This window comes from Bufo gargarizans, chromosome 6, assembly GCF_014858855.1.
Source record: "Bufo gargarizans isolate SCDJY-AF-19 chromosome 6, ASM1485885v1, whole genome shotgun sequence".
NCBI lineage: Eukaryota > Metazoa > Chordata > Amphibia > Anura > Bufonidae > Bufo > Bufo gargarizans.
In genome coordinates this window covers 138,654,765-138,675,997 of record NC_058085.1, presented here as the reverse complement: position 1 = coordinate 138,675,997, position 21,233 = coordinate 138,654,765, and the positions used below count along the sequence as shown (strand labels likewise).

Sequence of the window (21,233 nt, the reverse complement as noted above, 5' to 3'; positions counted from 1 at the left end):
TATTGTCTCATTTTAAAAGGGGTTTTCCAAGACTTTACTGATGACCTATCCTCAGGATAGGTCATCAGTATCTCACCTGTGGGGTCTGACACCCTGGACCCCCGCCAATCAACTGTTTGAGAAGGCATTGGCGCTCTCGCAGACCTTCTCGCAGCTTGCGAAGCACAGTGCCGTACATTGTATAGCGGCTGTGCTTGGTAACGCGCTCAGCCGCATGCCCTTCTATGGGGATGAGCTGCGCCGAGGCCACATGACCGATGAACTTGTCAGTGGCCTAGGAAAAGCTGAGGAAGGCTGCAGCCCTACTGCGAGCGCCGCTGCCTTCTCAAACAGCTGATTGATGGGGTTCTCGAGTGTCAGACCCCCACCTCTCAGATACTAATGACCTATCCTGAGAATAGATCATCAGTATTAGTATCTGTAAACCCCTGTAATGCGCACTAAGGGTCCATTCACACGTCCGTTGTTTCTTTCCTGATCTGTTCCGTTTTTTGCGGAACAGATCTGGACCAGATCTGGACCCATTCATTTTCAATGGGTCCTGAAAAAAATTGGACTGCACAATGTCTGATTTTTTTTCAGGACCCATTGAAAATAAATGGGTACAGATCTGGTCCAGATGTGTTCCGCAAAAAACGGAACCGATCAGGAAAGAAACAACGGACGTGTGAATGGACCCTAAAAAGTAAAATGCCCCAGGCGCTTGTTACCACCTGAAAAGAAAAAAGAAAGCCTTTTTGCCTCAATATCCTGATGAGCATGAGTCAATTTTGAACAGCGACTTTCAAGTTTGAGAATGGTAAGGAGACTGCAGATACCAATACAGTGAAAGTGCTCGCTGGCCACTCTAATCCTTGACCTACCATGGACATGCGTATGTAACTATATAGTAAACAGCACTACAGTGCTGTGTGTACCTAGGGTAAAATCTAATCTGCCAAAAACTAACCAAAAGCACCCTACCTTCACCGATATAAAATGTGACAAATGTAGCAAATAGCATGCAACACTTAAAAGGTTTTTCAAAATCAACTTAAAAAACAATACTACAAAAGACTAAGTCATAGATTAATGGGGACAGCGTCTGTATCTGTTCTCCCCAAAATGTCTGGGTTTCTCCCAAGTTCGCATACTAGTAGGTTAATTGGTTTCTAAGTTGGGCCTAGTCTATGGGTACAGTAGGAGAGATAAGCCTCACTTAGGACAAAAGCTTTTACAAGTGCAAAGCAGAGGAACATGTTGGCACTCTGAAAGCAAAGGCGTAAACCATTAAAATGCCCAACACCCTTCATATATATTTGCATGCATTTATCTCTTGTGAAATATTCTACTTCATGTCATTCGGAATATTAGACTGTCACACTTTATGCTGCGCTCTCGATTAAATAATGGTTGCTAGATGACAGCTCCTTGAGTACTGAGGCGTTTAATCCCCCTCCACACACGAACGTGTCCTTCATCCCATCAGTTGATGTTGTTGTGGGGCTGTAGCCTGTTCTGACCTTGAGCAGGCTGTAAGGAGCATGGCAAGAAATGTCAGGGATTGTCAGAACCCGTCAGAGGGAAATGATTCAAGCATTTAATGAGTCTAAACTCCAGCAGCTGCCGCTAAGTGACTGAGCGCCAGAAAAAAGGATATACAGTTGCAAGAAAAAGTATGTGAACCCTTTGGAATGATATGGATTTCTGCACAAATTGGTCATAAAATGTGATCTGATCTTCATTTAAGGCTACTTTCACACCTGCGCACCTATAATGCAAACGCTTGTATCAGTTCAGAACGGATCCGTTTGCATTACCATGATAATGCAAACGGATCCGTTTTGACTTACACTGAAAGTCAATGGGAGGCGGATCCGTTTTCAATTGCACCATATTGTGTTAGTGAAAACGGATCCGTCCCTATTGACTTACATTGTAAGTCAGGACGGATCCGTTTGGCTCAGTTTCGTCAGATGGACACCAAAACGTTGCAAGCAGTGTTTTGGTATCCGCCTCCAGAGCGGAATGGAGGCTGAACGGAGGCAAACTGATGCATTCTAAGGCTGCTTTCACACTAGCGTTCGGGTGTCCGCTCGTGAGCTCCGTTTGAAGGGGCTCACGAGCGGACCTGAACGCAGCCGTCCAGCCCTGATGCAGTCTGAATGGAGCGGATCCGCTCAGACTGCATCAGTCTGGCGGCGTTCAGCCTCCGCTCCGCTCGCCTCCGCACGGACAGGCGGACAGCTGAACGCTGCTTGCAGCGTTCGGGTGTCCGCCTGGCCGTGCGGCGTGCGGATCCGTGCGGATCCGTCCAGACTTACAATGTAAGTCAATGGGGACGGATCCGTTTGAAGATGCCACAATGTGGCTCAATCTTCAAGCGGATCCGTCCCCCATTGACTTTACATTGAAAGTCTGGACGGATCCGTCCCAGGCTATTTTCACACTTTAGCTTTTTTTTGCTAATATAATGCAGACGGATCCGTTCTGAACGGAGCCTCCGTCTGCATTATTATGAGCGGATCCGTTCAGAACGGATCCGCCCGAACGCTAGTGTGAAAGTAGCCTAAGCTGATCCTTATCCATTCATAATGCATTGGGGCTGAACTGATCCGTTTTAGGCCGCTTGCAAGAGCCCTAAAACGGATATCACAAGCGGACCCAGAAACGCCAGTGTGAAATTAGCCTAAGTCACCACAATAGACAATCACAGGCTGCTTAAACTAATAACACACAAAGAATTGAATGTTACCATGTTTTTATTGAACACATCATGTAAACATTCACAGTGCAGGTGGAAAAAGTATGTGAGCCCCTAGACTAATTACATCTCCAAGAGCTAATTGGAGTGAGGTGTCAGCCAACTGGAGTCCAATGAATGAGATGATATTGGAGGTGTTGGTTACAGCTGCCCTGCCCTATAAAAAACACACTTTAGTTCTGGGTTTGCTTTTCACAAGAAGCATTGCCTGATGTGAAGGATGCCTCGCACAAAAGAGCTCTCAGAAGACCTACGATTAAGAATTGTTGAATTGCATAAAGCTGGAAAGGGTTATAAAAGTATCTCCAAAAACCTTGCTGTCCATCAGTCCACGGTAAGACAAATTGTCTATAAATGGAGAAAGTTCAGCACTGCTGCTACACTCACTAGGAGTGGCCATCCTGTAAAGATGACTGCAAGAGCACAGCGCAGACTGCTCAATGAGGTGAAGAAGAATTCTAGAGTGCCAGCTAAAGACTTACAAAAGTCCCTGGCATATGCTAACATCCCTGTTAGCGAATCTACGATACGTAAAACACTAAACAAGAATGGATTTCATGGGAGGATACCACAGAGGAAGCCACTGCTGTCCAAAAAAAACATTGCTGCATGTTTACAGTTTGCACAAGAGGACCTGGATGTTCCACAGCAGTACTGGCAAAATGTTCTGTGGACAGATGAAACCAAAGTTGAGTTGTTTGGAAGAAATACACAACACTATGTGTGGAGAAAAAGAGGCACAGCACACCAACATCAAAAACAAATCATCGAAGGAAAAATGAATTCCCAAGTTTATCAAGACATTTTGCAGGAGAACTTAAGGCCATCTGTCCACCAGCTGAAGCTCAACAGAAGATGGGTGTTGCAACAGGACAACGACCCAAAGCATAGAAGTAAATCAACAACAGAATGGCTTAAACAGAAGAAAATACGCCTTCTGGAGTGGCCCAGTCAGAGTCCTGACCTCAACCCGATTGAGATGACCCCAAGAAAGCGATTCACACCAGACATCCCAAGAATATTGCTAAACTGAAACAGTTCTGTAAAGAGGGATGGTTAAGGCTGGTTTCACACGGGCGTTGCGGGAAAAGGTGCGGGTGCGTTGTGGGAAGATGCACGATTTTTCTGCGCGAGTGCAAAACATTGTAATGCGTTTTGCACGTGCGTGAGAGAAATCGGCATGTTTGGTACCCAGACCCAAACTTCTTCACAGAAGTTCGGGTTTGGGATCGGTGTTCTGTAGATTGTAGTATTTTCCCTTATAACATGGTTATAAGGGAAAATAATAGCATTCTTAATACAGAATGCATAGTACAATAGGGCTGGAGGGGTTAAGAAAATAAATAAATAATTTAACTCGCCTTAATCCACTTGATCGCGCAGCCGGCATCTCTTCTGTCTTCTTTGCTGTGCACAGGAACAGGACCTTTGATGATGTCACTGTGCTCATCACATGGTTCATCACCATGGTGAGGGACCATGTGATTGGACCATGTGATGTGACGTCACCACAGGTCCTTAGCCGGCAGCTCAACATTACAGAAGAAGACAGATATCCGCAACTACGATCAAGTGGACTCGGTGAGTTAATTTTTATTTTATTTTTTAACCCCTCCATCACTATTTTACTTTGCATTCTGTATTCAGAATGCTATTATTTTCCCTTATAACCATGTTATAAGGGAGAATAATACAGATCGGGTCCCCAGCCCGATTGTCACCTAGCAACCATGCGTGAAAATTGCACCGCATCCGCACTTGCTTGCGGATGCTTGCGATTTTCACGTGGCCCTATTCACTTCTATGGGGCCTGCTTTGCGTGAAAAACGCAGAATATAGAGCATGCTGCGATTTTTCACGCAACGCACAAGTAATGAGTGAAAATCGCTGCTCATGTGCACAGCCCCATAGAAATGAATGGGTCAGGATTCAGTGCGGGTGCAATGCGTTCAACCCGCGCGGAATACTCGCCCGTGTAAAAGGGGCCTAAGAATTACTCCTGACCGTTGTGCACGTCTGATCTGCAACTACAGGAAACGTTTAGTTGAAGTTATTGCTACCAAAGGAGGTTCAACCAGTTATTAAATCCAACGGTTCACATACTTTTTCCACCTGCACTGTGAATGTTTACATGGTGTGTTCAATAAAAACATGGTAACATTTAATTATTTGTGTTATTAGTTTAAGCAGACTGTGATTGTCTATTGTTGTGACTTAGATGAAGATCAGATCACATTTTATGACCAATTTGTGCAGAAATCCATATCATTACAAAGGGTTCACATACTTTTTCTGTAGGTGTAGAATATTCCACATTTATTCTATGTGCCATCGAAGAATTTACATGAACTGTTCTAATACGCATGCATTGTAAATTAAATTAGAAAAATATAGGTAGCTCCAGCCAACAATCTAACGTGGAGGCTTCCTAACTGCTCCTTGACAGAAGACATGAGGGGAAATGAGGATCACCTATGTTTGGGTTTTCATCATGCTGCGGTTTTCTTTCCATCATGGGATGCAGAGCAAGACGGATCCGTCATGACCCACAATGCAAGTCAATGGGGACGGATCCATTTAACTCTGACACAATAGAAAACGGATCTCAAACGGGACTGACAAAAATGGATGCAAAGTAGATGCTCAAAATAACATAGTAACATAGTACATAAGGCTGAAAAAAGGCATCTGTCCATCCAGTTTGGCCTGTCATTCTGCAAGTTGATCCAGAGGAAGGCAAAAAAAAACTGTGAGGTAGAAGCCAATTTTCCCCACTTTAGGGGAATAAAAAATTCCTTCCCGATTCCAATCAGGCAATCAGATAACTCCCTGGATCAACGACCCCTCTCTAGTAGCTATAGCCTGTAATATTATTACACTCCAGAAATACATCCAGGCCCCTCTTGAATTCCTTTATTGTACTCACCATCACCACCTCCTCAGGCAGAGAGTTCCATAGTCTCACTGCTCTTACCATAAAGAATCCTCTTCTATGTTTGTGTACAAACCTTCTTTCCTCCAGACGCAGAGGATGTCCCCTCGTCACAGTCACAGTCCTGGGGATAAATAGATGATGGGAGAGATCTCTGTACTGACCCCTAAAAAACGGATCTGTTTTTTTAATGTTTCTGTACCCATTTATACTGTTTATATCATATAGTCATACTGGTCAAGGCCATTCTTCTATTAGATACTGTGATGTAAAGGGTTGCCTACCAATACTGTTTATCTTTTTTTCGTGCATCATTAAATGATGGATAACTCTCTTTATGACTGTTATCTTGTTGCGCCTTTGGAACAGTAAGTTCACGTTCAGTGGACTGCACATTGCGTGTCTTCAGGGTTATTGCATGTGTGGGGTTTCGCTCTGGAAGATGGGGTAAGCGGACGCAATACAGAGGCAAATTACAAGTTCTCAACTCAAACTTTAGTCTTTATTCACACTTGTGGCAGTTGCACAAAACAACACGTCACTTTGCAGTCTTTGGTGTTAATTCACACACAATGGAAAGTGCATATTGCACAAGTCACATTGTTGGCAGTCCTGCCTCCAGTAGTCCACAGCAGAGAAGTTTTAATATATGCAACTGAGCCTCTAGGAGCAACGAGGGCGTTACCATTACACCTAGAGACTCAGCTCCCTCTGCAACAGCTAGGCCAGGCAGTGAAACCGTGATCATGTTTGGCCCAGACTTCTCCTAAAGTCGAACTACAGAAGGCGTGTGCGCAGCGAGAGCTGAGCCTCTAGGTATAATGGCAACGTCCTATTGCTCCTAGAGGCTCATTTGTAAATATTAAAACTTTTTTCTCAGCAATGTGGGCACATATGAAGATGGGACCAACACAGATGTCCACAGGTCAGCCAGGTTCATAGGCACAAATCTGCTGACAAATGCCCTTTGAGTCTACCTTATCTTGCATTTCTAGCAAGGCCTTGCTACATATTTCACATTTCAGCAAAAGCTTACATTTAAATGACTATCTAACTTTTTAATCTAAATTTGTGTTGAACTTTTAGTCAATGTGTAGGAAGAAGGATGTATTTATGGCTGGTGTGCCATGGGGACAAAGTCTGATCGTGTCCCCATTACAATTTTCCTATAGTTTTCCATAGGAATACTGCTAATGTTCTATTCAGAGTGGTTAGAAATCAGAGGTAGGACCATCTCCAGGGAAGACACGGTTTATTCAACCTGAAGAGAAAGCGGAGTATTTGGGGTGACATGGTTGGTTGCTGTCATCTGCTTGTAGCCCATCCCTGCACTGACCGCACTTATCTGTAGGGGAGGCTACATAGGCTATAGGCTACTTGGACACGGCATCTGGTTGGTTTTAACCAAGAAATATTAGAGAATTCCACCCATCACTTGTTTCTGATTTTGAGCCCCCATTAATTTAAGGGTCCATTCACACGTTCGTAATGCATTGCGAATCCGCAATACACCTGGCCAACACCGCCATAGAAATGTCTATTCTTGTCCGCAATTGCGGACAAGAATAGGGCATGTTCTATTTTTTTCCGGAGCCGAGGACAGAAAGATCGGTGGCGCGCTCCGGAAATGCGGATGCGGAGAGCACATAGTGTGCTCTCTGCATCCATTCCGTCCCTCTAGAGAATTTGCGGAATGGATGCGGACCCATTATTGCGGACGTGTGAATGGAGCCTTAATGTGGAAAGACTACAACAAATAAAACCCAATAAAAAAAATTCACGTTCAGTATGTAATTTAGGAATATACAGGTGGTGTGGTCAAATTGCATCAGCCTTGGATTGGAAAAACTCCCTTTCAGTTTTGAACATGGTTGTGACTTTTACAGGTGACGCCTTTTTAAGTGAATGTGTCTCGCCTGTAAAAACTACAACCATCATGAAAATACATGTGATGTTTGAAGCGCCTAATAACTGTGCCATCCGAATACACCCTCAGCTATCTGGTTGAGCTGAGACAGTGACCTTCTCTGTATGCACGGCATGTATTTGCTTGCAGGTATGACACCTCACGGCCACGGACTGACAGCACAGAAGGGGTTTACGCAGAATTGCATTCTCCATCTCTAGCCGCATTATGAATTGGAGGGGGGGGGTGGTTATTTTTAACCCCTTAATGATCAAGAAATGTTTTTTTCATTTTAGTTTCTTACTCCCAGCCTTCCCAAAACCATGATTTTTATTCCCCCCCCCCCCCCCCCCATTCATAGCCGTACAAAGGTTTGTATTTTGCAGGACAAGTTGTACTTTCTAATGGCACCATTTATGGTTGCGTACAATGTAGTGGGAAGCGGAAAAAAAATCCAAATGGGGTGGAAATATTTTATAAAAGCAAAACAATTCTGCCACAGATTTATGGGTTTTGTTTTTACAGTGTTTCCTATATGGTAAAACTGACCAGTTACCTCCATTCTGAGTCAGTACGATTACAACGATACCCCACATGTATAGTTTTTCTTGCGTATTAATACTGACAACATTATTTTACTTCATCACGATATTCTTACCCCCAATAACTTTTTTATTTTATGTGTATGGAGCTGTGTGAGGGCTAATTTTTTGCGGGGTAATTAGTACTTTTCATTTATACCATTTTGGGGTGTGTGACTTTTTGATCACTTTTTATAAAAAAAAGTGACCAAAAAATTGGCCTTTTTGTATTTTTTTTCAGGTTTTCCGTTTGCCATATGGGATAAATATTTTTATATTTTGATGGTATGGATGTTTTAACACGCAGTGATACACATGATGTTTTATTTTTTTAATTGTTTATGTACTTTTATTTTAATTTTGGTGAGTTGAATTTTTATATATTTTTTTAACTTTTTTTTTTTAACTTTTTTTAGTAGTTTCCCTAAGGAACGTACGCAATCAATCATTAGATTGCTTTTATCATAAATTTTGAATGCATTAGCATTGTAGTTTGAGAATTACACTAAGTTCCTATGGAGCCCTGTCATGGCCAGGCTCTCCATAGGAACTAATGTGCAGCAGTCTCCTATCGCACAAGAGGAAAGGGGCTTCCCTGATCTCTGCAGGGGGGAGCCGGAACACCGCTGGTACATGTGATGCGAACGCATTGCACCCGCACGGAATCTGGACCCATTCATTTCAGTGGGGCTGTGTACATGTGCGTTGGTTTTCACGCATCAACCTTGTGCGTTGCGTGAAAATCGCAGTATGTTCTATATTCTGTGATTTTTTTTTTTTCACGCAGCGCTGGCCCCATAGAAGGGAATGGAGCTGCGTGAAAATCGCATGGCATCCGCAAGGAAGTGAGGATGCGATGCGTTTTTCACGGATGGTTGTATACATTCAGTTTTTTATCACGTGCGTGCAAAACGCATCAAAACAAATTGTACATGCGCAATAAAAACTGAACGCGACAAAAAACTGAATGACTTTGTGTCATGGAACCATGAACCAGACGTACAACAAGAGATGAGTGGAAATAAGAAGGCTTTATTGAAAATCAAGCTGTAAGGCAGAAGTCCAAACGGATGGCTAAACCGAAGCAGGGTCTTGCGAGGCCAGAGGTCAGGAACCAGAAGGGTAGTCAGACGAAGCCTGGATCAGGAACCAGCAGGATAGTCAGACGAAGCCTGGATCAGGAACCAGCAGGGTAGTCAGACGAAGCCTGGATCAGGAACCAGCAGGGTAGTCAGACGAAGCCAGGATCAGGAACCAGAAGCAGCAGCAGTCTTAGAAGCATGTGAACACAGGAGGACCAAGCAAGGAACTGAAGCCACAGACCTCCTATATATATGAGCTAGGCATCCAGCTCCTCCCAGTGGGAAGGAGAAGCCGCAGGGTGGGAGGCTACAAGAAACCCAGAAACCAAGATGGCCGCCAGCACGTCAAACGAAGGAGAACAGCAAGAAGGTAAGACCATGACAGTACCTCCCCCTCAAGGGCCCCTCCTCCGCGGAGTAAAGAACGGTTTCTGAGGGAAGCGTGCGTGGAAGGCTCGGAGCAAGGCAGGAGCATGGACATCTGCGGAGGGAACCCAGGAACGCTCCTCTGGACCATAACCACGCCAATGGACCAAAAACTGCACCCGACCGCGGACCAGGCGTGAGTCCAGGATATTGCTCACCTCATACTCCTCACGATTGCCCACTTGGACCGGACGAGGCCGAGGAACTGAGGAAGTGAAACGATTACACACCAGTGGCTTCAACAGGGAGACATGAAACACGTTGGAGATCCACATGCCAGGAGGAAGCGCAAGGGCATAGGCTACCGGGTTTACCCTGCGAAGCACTCGGAAGGGACCAACAAAGTGAGGCGCCAGCTTGGGAGTGGGCACTCGAAGGTTGAGGTTGCGGGTGGACAACCATACGCGGTCTCCGACCTGGTAGGAAGGAGCGGGCGCTCGTCTGCGATCAGCCTGGAGTCTCTGGCGCTGCGCAGAGACCTCAAGGGACCTCTGGATCTGTACCCAAGAAGCACGTAGGACGGAAAGGTGATCCTCCACAGCCGGAATATCCTGGGGAGAGAATACCTCCGGTAACACGGCAGGTTGGAACCCATAATTGGCCATGAAGGGAGACGTCCCAGAGGAAGAGTTCACCGCCGTGTTCCTGGCAAACTCAGCCCAAGGCAGGAGGTCAACCCAATTGTCTTGGTGATCGGAGACATAGCAACGAAGGAATTGCTCCAAGGCCTGATTGGATCGTTCTGCGGCCCCATTGGACTGAGGGTGGTAGGCCGAGGAGAAAGAGAGATGAATCCCCAACTGGGAGCAAAAGGCGCGCCAGAACCTGGACACGAACTGACTCCCCCGATCCGACACAATCTCCTTGGGCAAACCGTGCAACCGGAAGACCTCCCTGGCAAAAATCGAGGCCAACTCTTGTGCAGAGGGTAACTTCTTGAGAGGAACACAGTGGCACATTTTGGAAAACCGATCCACAATCATGAGAATGACCGTATGGCCTCGGGATGCAGGGAGGTCCACAATGAAATCCATCCCCAGGTGTGACCATGGACGCTCCCCGGTGGCTATGGGTTGCAAAAGGCCCAACGGAAGGTGCCGAGGGGACTTACTCTGGGCACAAACGGAGCATGCCGCTACATATGCGGCGATGTCGGAACGTAGAGAAGGCCACCAGAACAGACGTGAAACAGCCCAGGACAGCTGATTCTTTCCAGGATGCCCCGTGGCCTTGGAGTTATGGTAGGTTCGCAACAACCGAGTGCGCAACTCCTCAGGCACAAAACATCTGCCGTTGGGTCTCCCAGAGGGAGCACCAGATTGAGCCGCCAAAATCTGCTCACCCAGGGGAGAGGTCAGGCTGGTGCGAATAGCGGCCAGGATCTGATTCGGAGGTATGACCGAAGTCGGAATCGACTCCTCCCCGGACAGCTCGGAGTACTGCCGTGATAAGGCATCCGCTCTGATGTTCTTGGAACCGGGTAGGTAGGAGACCACGTAATTAAAACGTGACAAGAACAGAGCCCATCTGGCCTGACGTGGTGTCAATCTCTTGGCCTCAGAGAGGTAGGTCAGATTCTTGTGGTCCGTCAGGATGAGAACCGGAACCACCGAGCCCTCGAGCAAGTGCCTCCATTCTTTAAGGGCCTGCACAATGGCCAATAACTCCCTGTCACCAATCTGATAGTTGCACTCCGCAGAAGACAGTTTCCGGGAGTAAAACCCACAAGGAAGCAGAGGACCCTCTGGTGTTCTACGCTGAGACAGAAGGGCGCCTACTCCCCTCTCAGACGCGTCCACCTCGAGGACAAAAGGCAACCCAGGGTTGGGATGCGACAGAATCGGAGCCGACACAAAGGCGGATTTTAGAGCCTCAAAAGCTCGGATGGCCTCGAGCGGCCAGACCTGGGGATTACTGCCCTTCCTGGTCAGATCCGTGAGAGGCTTGGCTAGCATGGAAAAGTCCCTGATGAACTTCCGATAATAATTGGCGAAGCCCAAAAAGCGCTGCAGGGCACGAAGACCACTGGGCTGGGGCCACTGTAAGACAGCCGAAACCTTCTCAGGATCCATGGAGAACCCCTCAGCGGAAATGATGTAACCTAAGAAGGTTACCTGGGATCGGTGAAATTCGCATTTCTCAAGCTTACCGAACAGCTTGTTCTCTCGTAACCGTTGCAACACTCGTCTGACATCCAGAATGTGGGCCTCCATGGATTCAGAATATACCAAGATGTCATCCAAATAGACCACCACACACTGCTGCAACAGGTCACGGAAAACATCGTTGATGAATTCCTGGAAGACTGCGGGCGCATTGCACAACCCAAAGGGCATAACCAAGGATTCATAATGACCGGTCCTGGTGTTAAACGCGGTCTTCCACTCATCGCCCGCCTTGATCCTTACCAGGTTATATGCCGCCCTCAGGTCGAGTTTGGTAAAGACCGTGGCCCCTTTGAGGCGATCGAACAGCTCGGAAATCAAGGGTATCGGGTAAGCGTTCTTGATCGTGATGCGATTGAGACCCCTGTAATCGATGCAAGGCCTCAACTCACCGCCCTTCTTTTTCACAAAGAAAAATCCAGCCCCTGCCGGGGACGAGGATTTGCGAATGTGTCCGCGTGAAAGCGCCTCCCTCACGTACTCCTCCATGGCCTCATTCTCCGCTACCGACAGTGGATAGACTTTGCCACGAGGAGGAACGGCACCAGATTGTAACTCTATGGCACAATCGTATGGGCGGTGCGGAGGTAGGGCAACCGCACGCACCTTATCGAATACATCCCGGTACTCCTCGTATTCAGGAGGCAACAGAGAGTCCGAGGAAGTACACAGCAACTTGACAGGCCCATGGATGCAACTAGCCCCACACTGCGGTGACCACGAGAGGATCTCGGCCGATCTCCAATCGAAAGTCGGATTATGCTTCTGGAGCCAGGGGTACCCCAAGACCACCGAGTAGTGTGGAGACGAAATAACCTGGAGACAGACCGACTCTCTGTGAACGGCACCAATGGCCATCCCCACTGGAAGGGTCTCCTGAGTCACGTGTGGCGGCAGAAGGGGTCTGCCGTCTATCGCCTCAAGAGCCAGTGGGGAACCTCGAGGCTGCAGAGGAATGGAATTGGCGGCAGCGAACACACTATCAATGAACAAACCACCAGCACCAGAGTCCACCAACGCCTGGGTCGTCACCGAGCCCCCGACCCAGGAGAGGACAACAGTAATCAGTGGTTTGTCAACACGGGAAACCGGGGACGAGGAGACTCCACCCAAGATCTGCCCCCGACAGGATCTCAGGTGCGAGCGTTTCCCGGACGGTTCGGGCATGCCAACCGAAAATGCCCACCGAGACCACAGTACATGCATCGGCCCTCGCGTCTCCGGAGTACCCTCTCCCCCTCGGACAGGCGAGCAAACCCCAGCTGCATGGGTTCACCCCCAGACAAGTCATCCCCAGGAGGCGTGGGAGGAGAGGGAGGCACGGGTGGGACAGCAAACGTAGGCGCCAATCTGTTAGAAGACCTCCGCAGGTTCTCCTTAAAGGAAGGTCTCTCCCTGAGTCTGGTGTCAATCAAAATCAGGAAAGAAATAAGAGACTCGAGCTCCACTGGTAGGTCCTTAGCTGCAACCTCATCCTTCAAGGCATCCGAGAGACCATGAGAGAAAGCAGCGACCAGAGCCTCATTATTCCAGCCCACCTCTGCTGCCAGGGTACGAAACTCAATGGCGTATTCAGCTACGGATCGTGAACCCTGTCTGATGGACATAAGGAGCTTCGCAGCAGAGGCAGCACGAGCCGGCACATCGAATACCTTCCGAAGAGAAGCAACAAAACCGGAAAACTCGGCAACCACCGGATTGTTGTTCTCCCATAAAGGGCTGGCCCAGGCCAAGGCCTTGTCCGAGAGCAGCGAGATCAAGAAGCCCACCTTTGATCTCTCAGTAGGAAAGGCATGTGGCAGCAACTCGAAATAAATGCCCACCTGGTCAAGGAAACCTCGGCACTGAGTTGGCTCTCCCCCAAAGCGCTATGGAAGGGGGGCAGAACCGGTCATACCCCGAAACACCGCAGGCGCAGCAACAGGTGTCGGGGTAGACTCTGGCGCAACAACCGGAGCGGCAGTAGGAGCGGGCCCAGGAGCGACAACCGACCCATCGGCAACGGAAGCTAAATGAGCCGTGCGTTCAAGCAGGGTTTGCAACGCCACAGCGAACCGACCCAACAGGTGATCCTGCTGATCAAGTCTGGCAACCAGCGTAGGTAGCGAGGATGGCCCTGTACCGGCCGAATTCATGGCTTGGTCCTAATGTCATGGAACCATGAACCAGACGTACAACAAGAGATGAGTGGAAATAAGAAGGCTTTATTGAAAATCAAGCTGTAAGGCAGAAGTCCAAACGGATGGCTAAACCGAAGCAGGGTCTTGCGAGGCCAGAGGTCAGGAACCAGAAGGGTAGTCAGACGAAGCCTGGATCAGGAACCAGCAGGGTAGTCAGACGAAGCCTGGATCAGGAACCAGCAGGGTAGTCAGACGAAGCCTGGATCAGGAACCAGCAGGGTAGTCAGACGAAGCCAGGAAGCAGCAGCAGTCTTAGAAGCATGTGAACACAGGAGGACCAAGCAAGGAACTGAAGCCACAGACCTCCTATATATATGAGCTAGGCATCCAGCTCCTCCCAGTGGGAAGGAGAAGCCGCAGGGTGGGAGGCTACAAGAAACCCAGAAACCAAGATGGCCGCCAGCACATGTCAAACGAAGGAGAACAGCAAGAAGGTAAGACCATGACACTTTGCCTGCAAAATCGCACATTTTTCACTGAAGGCATTCGCAAGGCATCCGGACATAATCCAGACACGCTCTTCTGCAAGGGGCCTAAGGATACCTACAAATTTGTATTACCATAAAGGTGACGGAATATGACATGGTGCATATTACACTCAGATTTTTTGCGCAGAGTTTCACATGGAAAAACTGCATTAGAATACAGTACCAGGAAAATTACTAAGATTTGCCAAATCTAATGTACCATTTATATAATATTTAAATAGTAGAAATTTTATTTTTTATTTTTATCTGCATTATATCAATTGTGTGATTCCATCCCTTATATATAGTGGTTTTCCCCATAGATGTCAACGGGATTGTTTTACATAAACAGAAAATCTGCAACACAAACTGCACAAAAAACACGATAAATAGTCAAGATTTATGTGTTTTTATGCGGGTTTTGGTGCTGATTTCATTGGGATTTTCTGCATACAAACTTGTACTTCTTCCTGCTGGATCAATTTCTGGCTTTTGCTGAAAAACTGCATCAAAGCTGCTAGAAAAACTTCTTGTGCGCTTCCAGCGTAATGACAGTGGTGGACTCTCACTAAAACTAGAAGATCCTCAATTTCCTTGCTATACCTACAACAAACCTCATGTTACGATTCACATTATGCAGACTTATATTCCACAGATACAACACAGACAAACCTAGATTCCCCTTGTTTTACAGTGTGCTGGTAAAGTCTCTTATGTCAGTAGATACAGCAGACCTCCCAGAACCTCTTGTTCGCCTATAGTAAATTGATGATCCTTTTCTATTCCTAGATAAACAACATTCTCAGCCAGATGAGAGAAATCTACTCCACAGCAAAGGTCTGTCCGCCTGGGAGCACCACAAACTGCTGGCCTCTAGAACCAGGTAGGAGATGTTTCTGTATAAAGCGACCTACTATTTCCAGAACAAAATTCACATAATCAGGGGAATGAACACTTACCTGGTGCCCTCCTTTTCATCTTTTAAGTTGCAGATCTACCAATTCCCTGGCTTGTCTTCTGCCATCCAAGATGGCTGTACCACTTCTCGGGCTACTTGATGCACACTGCATCAGACACTTGCTTAGCCATGCTCTTAGATTGGCCAGCACCGTTCACGTTGGGCAGTGATGGCCAATTCAATAGCAGCACAGTGTCACGGAAGGTGTACAGGAAACAAGACAACACAAAATGAACATATGACTCCTGGATCCAAAACTAAGGAACAAAAAGGGAGACCCCTGCATCAGACCTGGCACTCTCCCTGACTGCTCAGCCTATGCGAAAATCCCAATGGTAGATGATCGCATATCCTCGTACTTCGACTGTATAACACCTGAACACCCTATAATAGTGAGGGGACACGACCACCGGCTCCCTACACTAGACACGGAGGGAGTCAGGGTCACTTGGGATCCAGCAAACAGAAAATCACAAATAAATGCACAGCACTTGTAGAAGACTGGAAAATAGGATCAGCATGCACACACACTCCAGGAAGTTGTATAAGCCGCACACTAATGCATTATGGAGAGGAATTTAAAGGGATGCAATCAGTCCAACTACATGACAGCTGAGAGAGGCTAACAAGATGAGAAACTGAAAACCAACACAAAGAAAACTCAAGGAGGAGGTTCTGAAAGGCTTCTGTCAGAGCTTCTCAGCTGTCTGGTTGGGCACACATTATGCATCACACAGTGTGAGAAGCGGTGTGGCCATCTTGGATGGCAGAATAAAAGCCTGGGTTTTGTCGCTAAAAAGATGTATAGGAGGTCACTTGTAAGCGTTCTGTTCGTTCACCAGTTTACACTGGATGCATACTCATTTTGCCTCGGTTTTGAAGGATATTCAGTTAGCATCAGCATTAGGGTCCATTCACACGTCCACAAAATGGGTCCACATCCGTTCCGCAAAATTGGTGCGGACCCATTCCTTTTCAATGGGGCCGGAATGTGCTATCCGCATTTGCGGATTTGCACTTCTATTCCGCCCAAAAAATAGAACATGTCCTATTCTTGTCCGCAATTGCGGACAAGAAAAGGCATTTTCTATGAGAGTGCTGGCGATGTGCGGTCTGTAAAATGCGGAAATCACATTGCCGGTGTCCGTGTGAATGGACCCTTATGCTGCAATTGTCTTTATGGCTCATATGGGAAACTGTCCTATTTTATTATTTTAATGTATTATTCCAGATTGGTTACCTCCAACCTGTGGCTGTCCAGCTGTGGTCAAAATACAGATTACAGCATGCCCCGATGGTGGAGGCCACTGCTCTAGCGGAAGCTCCATGTCAGCCAAATGCACTACATAGCTGCAGTTTGCCAAGCAAAACACAATAACTAGATTTCTCACAGATGTGTTTTAGATGAAGATAAAATTTGAGGCAAACAGATGTAAGCTGACCCCACTCTGTGTATGTGTATAATAAATATATATGTATATATTAGATAGAAGTAGTAATAATACTTTTGTGGTAAATATTCAGTAAAACCTGTAATTTTATAACATTTATATCTTTTTTTTTTTTTTTCTGACTTCAGTTGTACACGGGGGCCATCTTATTACTGACTGATAGCTGTCTTCACTGATAAGACCGTGTACAACTGACGTAAAAAAAAGTGAAGATATAAATGTATATATTTATACATTTTACTGAATCTTCTCCCACTAAACTATAAATCAATGCTCAGCTCCTTCTGTTCTCTAACATGCTGCCTGCACTGCATTTTGTGAGGATAGGCCAAATCTGCATCTCTGTTTAGCTTCCTGATCTTCTAATCCATCACAAGAACATGAAAAAAAAATATGGATCTGCTATTTTGAGCATCAGTTATGATCAGTTTGTGTCACTCCCATGAGAGATATTTGACAAGAGAAGGTCTGCAAAAAGTACCTGTTCTCCTGTCAACTGATCTCTAACAAAGGTGACACAAACTGATCGTAACTAATGCTCAAAATAACGGATCCGTGTTTTTTTTCTTCTGTTCTTCTGACTAATAGGAAGAATGGAAAGCTTAAAAAGTGAGCTTTCTGGGAGTAAGATATTGATCACCTATCATAAACATAGGTCATCGTTATTTGATTGGGGGGTGTCTGACCCCTGGCACCACCACCGATCATCTGTTTGAAGAGGTCATGACACTCCGGGGAGCACTGTGGCATCCTCACAGCATATATACAACGTACAGTCTGTCCCCTGCATAACGGAAACGGGACGGATCCGTTTTGCAGCCCATAGACGTCTATTATGACGGAATGAATAACAGAATGCCTCTAAAGGCATTCCGTTATGCATTCTGTCATAGAATTGCGTTATGGTCCGTGGTAACAGAATCCATAAGGCAATTCACCTTTTACCACCAAACGAAGTGTGAACGAATTTCCTAAGCGGAAATTCGCTCATCTTTATTGGAGACCCATCTGAAGTGACTTAGTTGCACTTGTCAGAGCAGTGTGCATTCACTGCGCATACTTTCCCTTTTTGCTTCCATGGTGCATGCTTCTCTGTGGGAGTCAAGGCCACTGTCTGGTTTTAAACCTGGTTGGGTGAACTTTTAGGTTTTCTGTGTTACAAGTGTAATACTCTTAATTTTTGGTCTTAGATCTGACTGAAATCCTGGCCACTTCAAGGAGCTACAAGAAGCTGCTTTACGCCTGGGAGGGCTGGCACAATGCGGCTGGAGTGCCTTTACGGGAGAAATACCAACAGTTTGTGCAACTCAGCAACAAGGCGTATATGCTGGATGGTGAGTAAGGCAGATGTAGGGAGTCAGATCTTCAGCTTTGTAGATGATAAAACTGTGCGGTACTAGCAGACACGTTGGGGACACTTTTTACTAATCAAAACATGCCACAATTCTGGTGCAATTTGTGACAAAATGGTGGACATGCTTTGCAATACACTTGTCAAGTGTTTGACACTGTCTGACACTTTTTGTGACTCTACGAACAAAATGGTGCGGCTTTGCTGGAAAGGGTATATAGCTTAAATGTGGGCCATGTGCCCCAAAAAAGTTTGGTGCATTTTTGGGAGTAAAATAAACCAACAAGGTGTAAACTTAAACTAGACTGTCTATAGGTGCACCAGATGTATCATCCAGTATTGGCCACTGTAATAAATCTGGCACAGTTTAAGCTAAGTTTACATGCTTTACTCCACATTTTTGCACCTTGCTCTACAAAGGATGTGCTGTGCTTTAACGAGATGGGTAAGGCTTAGCAGGAAATGATGTGTCTTAAGATGCGCCAGTGTGTTTAAAAGTTTTGATGCAGAATTTTAAAATGTATTGCTTTATAAAAACTATATTTTTATTTCTTACAATAATTGCACACACATAAGGCTTCTATCACAGCTGCAATATACATTGTCAGAAGAACAGCCAGCCTGAATGTACCATATCGGGTATAGCTGGATACTGCAGCGATTGACTGTAATGGGGCCTTGTTACAGCATTCAAGATGGGTTTTGGCAGGACAAAAAAAAAATAACGCTTTGGACGATACCCAGCATGTATGCCGGAACATGGCCAAATGGCCTTGGACCACATTATAGTCAATGAGAGCATATAGCTGGTTGTATCAGGTTATACCCAATACGGTATACTCCAGCAGGCTGTTCTCCTGCCAGAGTGTGTATCTAATGTATGCCCCTCCATGACATCCATTGCCAGCCCAATTGCCATGTCTCCCACTCCCCCAGTGCTATATCAGTGCCATCCATTGCCATGTCCCCCCTTCCCCAGTGCCTCAATGCCATCCACCATGTCCCCCACCCCCAGTGCCATCAGATCAGCCCCTCCATGCCATGTCCCCCACTCCCCCAGTGCCATCAGCCCCTCCATGCCATCCATTGCCAGCCCAATTGCCATGTCTCCCACTGCCCCAGTGCCATCAGATCAGCCCCTCCATGCCATGTCCCCCACTCCCCCAGTGCCATCTGCCCCTCCATGCCATCCAATGTGTCCCCTTCCCCCAGTGCCTCCATGCCATCCACCATGTCCCCCACTCCCCAAGTGCTATTAGATCAGCCCTCCATGCCATGTCCCCCACCCAGCACCATCAGCCTTTCTATGCCATCCATGTCCTGTCCCCCACTCCCCCAGCGCCATCAGCCCTTCTATGCCATTGCCATGATCATCCATGTGCTCCATCAGCCCAGTTAAACTCACATCTTTATACTTAACTTTCTGGCACTGGCAGTGCGCTGACATGGAGTCCGCAGGAGACGGACCGCGTCTTCTTCCCAGCATGCACTGGGAGGGACCTGACATCACACACAGCGTCAGCCAGCACGCTGACGATGTGTGCATGCAAGGCTCTGGCCAGTGCAGCGCGGTGCCGAGTCCAGCGGTGAGTGAGAGGCTTCATTTCACCCACGCTTCGTGGTCATGTGAATTAAACGAATCCCGAAGCAGGGAAACAGCATTGAGGATTTTTCTTTGCCTCGATTACATCGATAAATAGTTTCAGCCCTATCTCGCAGACACTACCTCTCGCCTCTCATGTGGGTCACTACAATAGGATATCAGTCAAAGTTTTGCTGTGAAAACCCTTCTCTTGATTGGATAGGTACAACACTTGAATCAGCCTGTATAAAGGAGTGTAGTAGTGGTGGCAATACGATTACAACTTGTACTTCCCAACCTGGCGTCTGCTGTATGCCCTCAGATCATTAGGCCCAGCTCCTGTCTCGGCTGGCCTGCTCTGACCTGCCTGAGAGTAACACTGCACATACTCCCAAACATTTCCTGGAAGCCTCAGTATATTATGAAACGGATTAAAAAGTTCTGGCTTTTATAGACTTGTGTAAAAAAAAAAATTGTGTGAAATGACCCAGTCTTACCAATACATCTTCAATAGCGCTCTTTCCTGCACTTCACTGTAGCCTATAAGAACGTGCCACTTCAGTAATGTCAAATGCTGGTACAATTGCTACACGAATGACAGTAAATGATCTATAATGTCACAAATCATAGTTACTTATTAAAGGCAGAGCATATTATGGATGCCATAAGCCATGTAATGGCATTTTACCTATTTTGTTTCTATCGTCATTTGTTGTTCTGCTTTATCTTTATTTTATGGCCGAAAACCATAATTATCTGGGAACATGTTCTCAATGTGCTTCATGCTCATCTGCAATGATTACAGTGATTCTGAAAAATCATTTACTAGGACCCTGTATGAGACTTTGTCCTAATCTTTTACCTATCTGTACTTTGCATTCCACATTAACTATTTGAGATTAATATATAAGACCTCTGGAGTATACAATGCTGTTTATTTCCAAATGTCATGCCTGTAGTATTGAAGCCCTAAGTAGCGCCCTTGTGGTTGTTAACAGCATCCCAGGGTGTCCAATGCAGAAGACTGCATTGTAATAGAATAAGGTTTTTTACATGGGTAGCATTCAAGTCCTCTGAAAAAAAAAAGAGATAAAAAACATTCCTTTGAAGAGTGTCATCTGAAAGCATGGTGACAAACATGACCGCTCTGTGTATCACTTGTAGCGTTTGAATCCCCATATTCTTCTTTTTGATAACTGCTGCCCTCTAGTGGAACTAACTAATAAATGTTTGTGTGCGTACATAACTGGGTATGCCAGCTAGCTGCCTTTTGTTTAGCAGAAGCCTCCACTGAAGGTAAGAAACATCTGCGGAAAGAAAGCTTAAAATATAGGCCCTACTCTAAACTCGCCCATGGTCCCCTGCAAACCACCCTAAAGTGGCTAAATCAGTATTGTAACCCCATAAAA

At 46.4% G+C, this 21,233-nt stretch overlaps 1 protein-coding gene across 2 annotated transcripts in view; it reads left to right on the top strand.

Annotated features, from left to right (window-relative positions):
* Positions 1–21,233, top strand: part of ACE (angiotensin I converting enzyme) — a 90,286-nt gene that overhangs the window by 14,534 nt on the left and 54,519 nt on the right. For both annotated transcript variants that reach the window (XM_044298165.1, XM_044298164.1), the window contains exons 3-4: positions 15,272–15,365; positions 18,082–18,225. In XM_044298165.1, the coding sequence (XP_044154100.1) occupies positions 15,272–15,365; positions 18,082–18,225 (238 nt within the window). The remainder of the gene's footprint in view (positions 1–15,271; positions 15,366–18,081; positions 18,226–21,233) is intronic.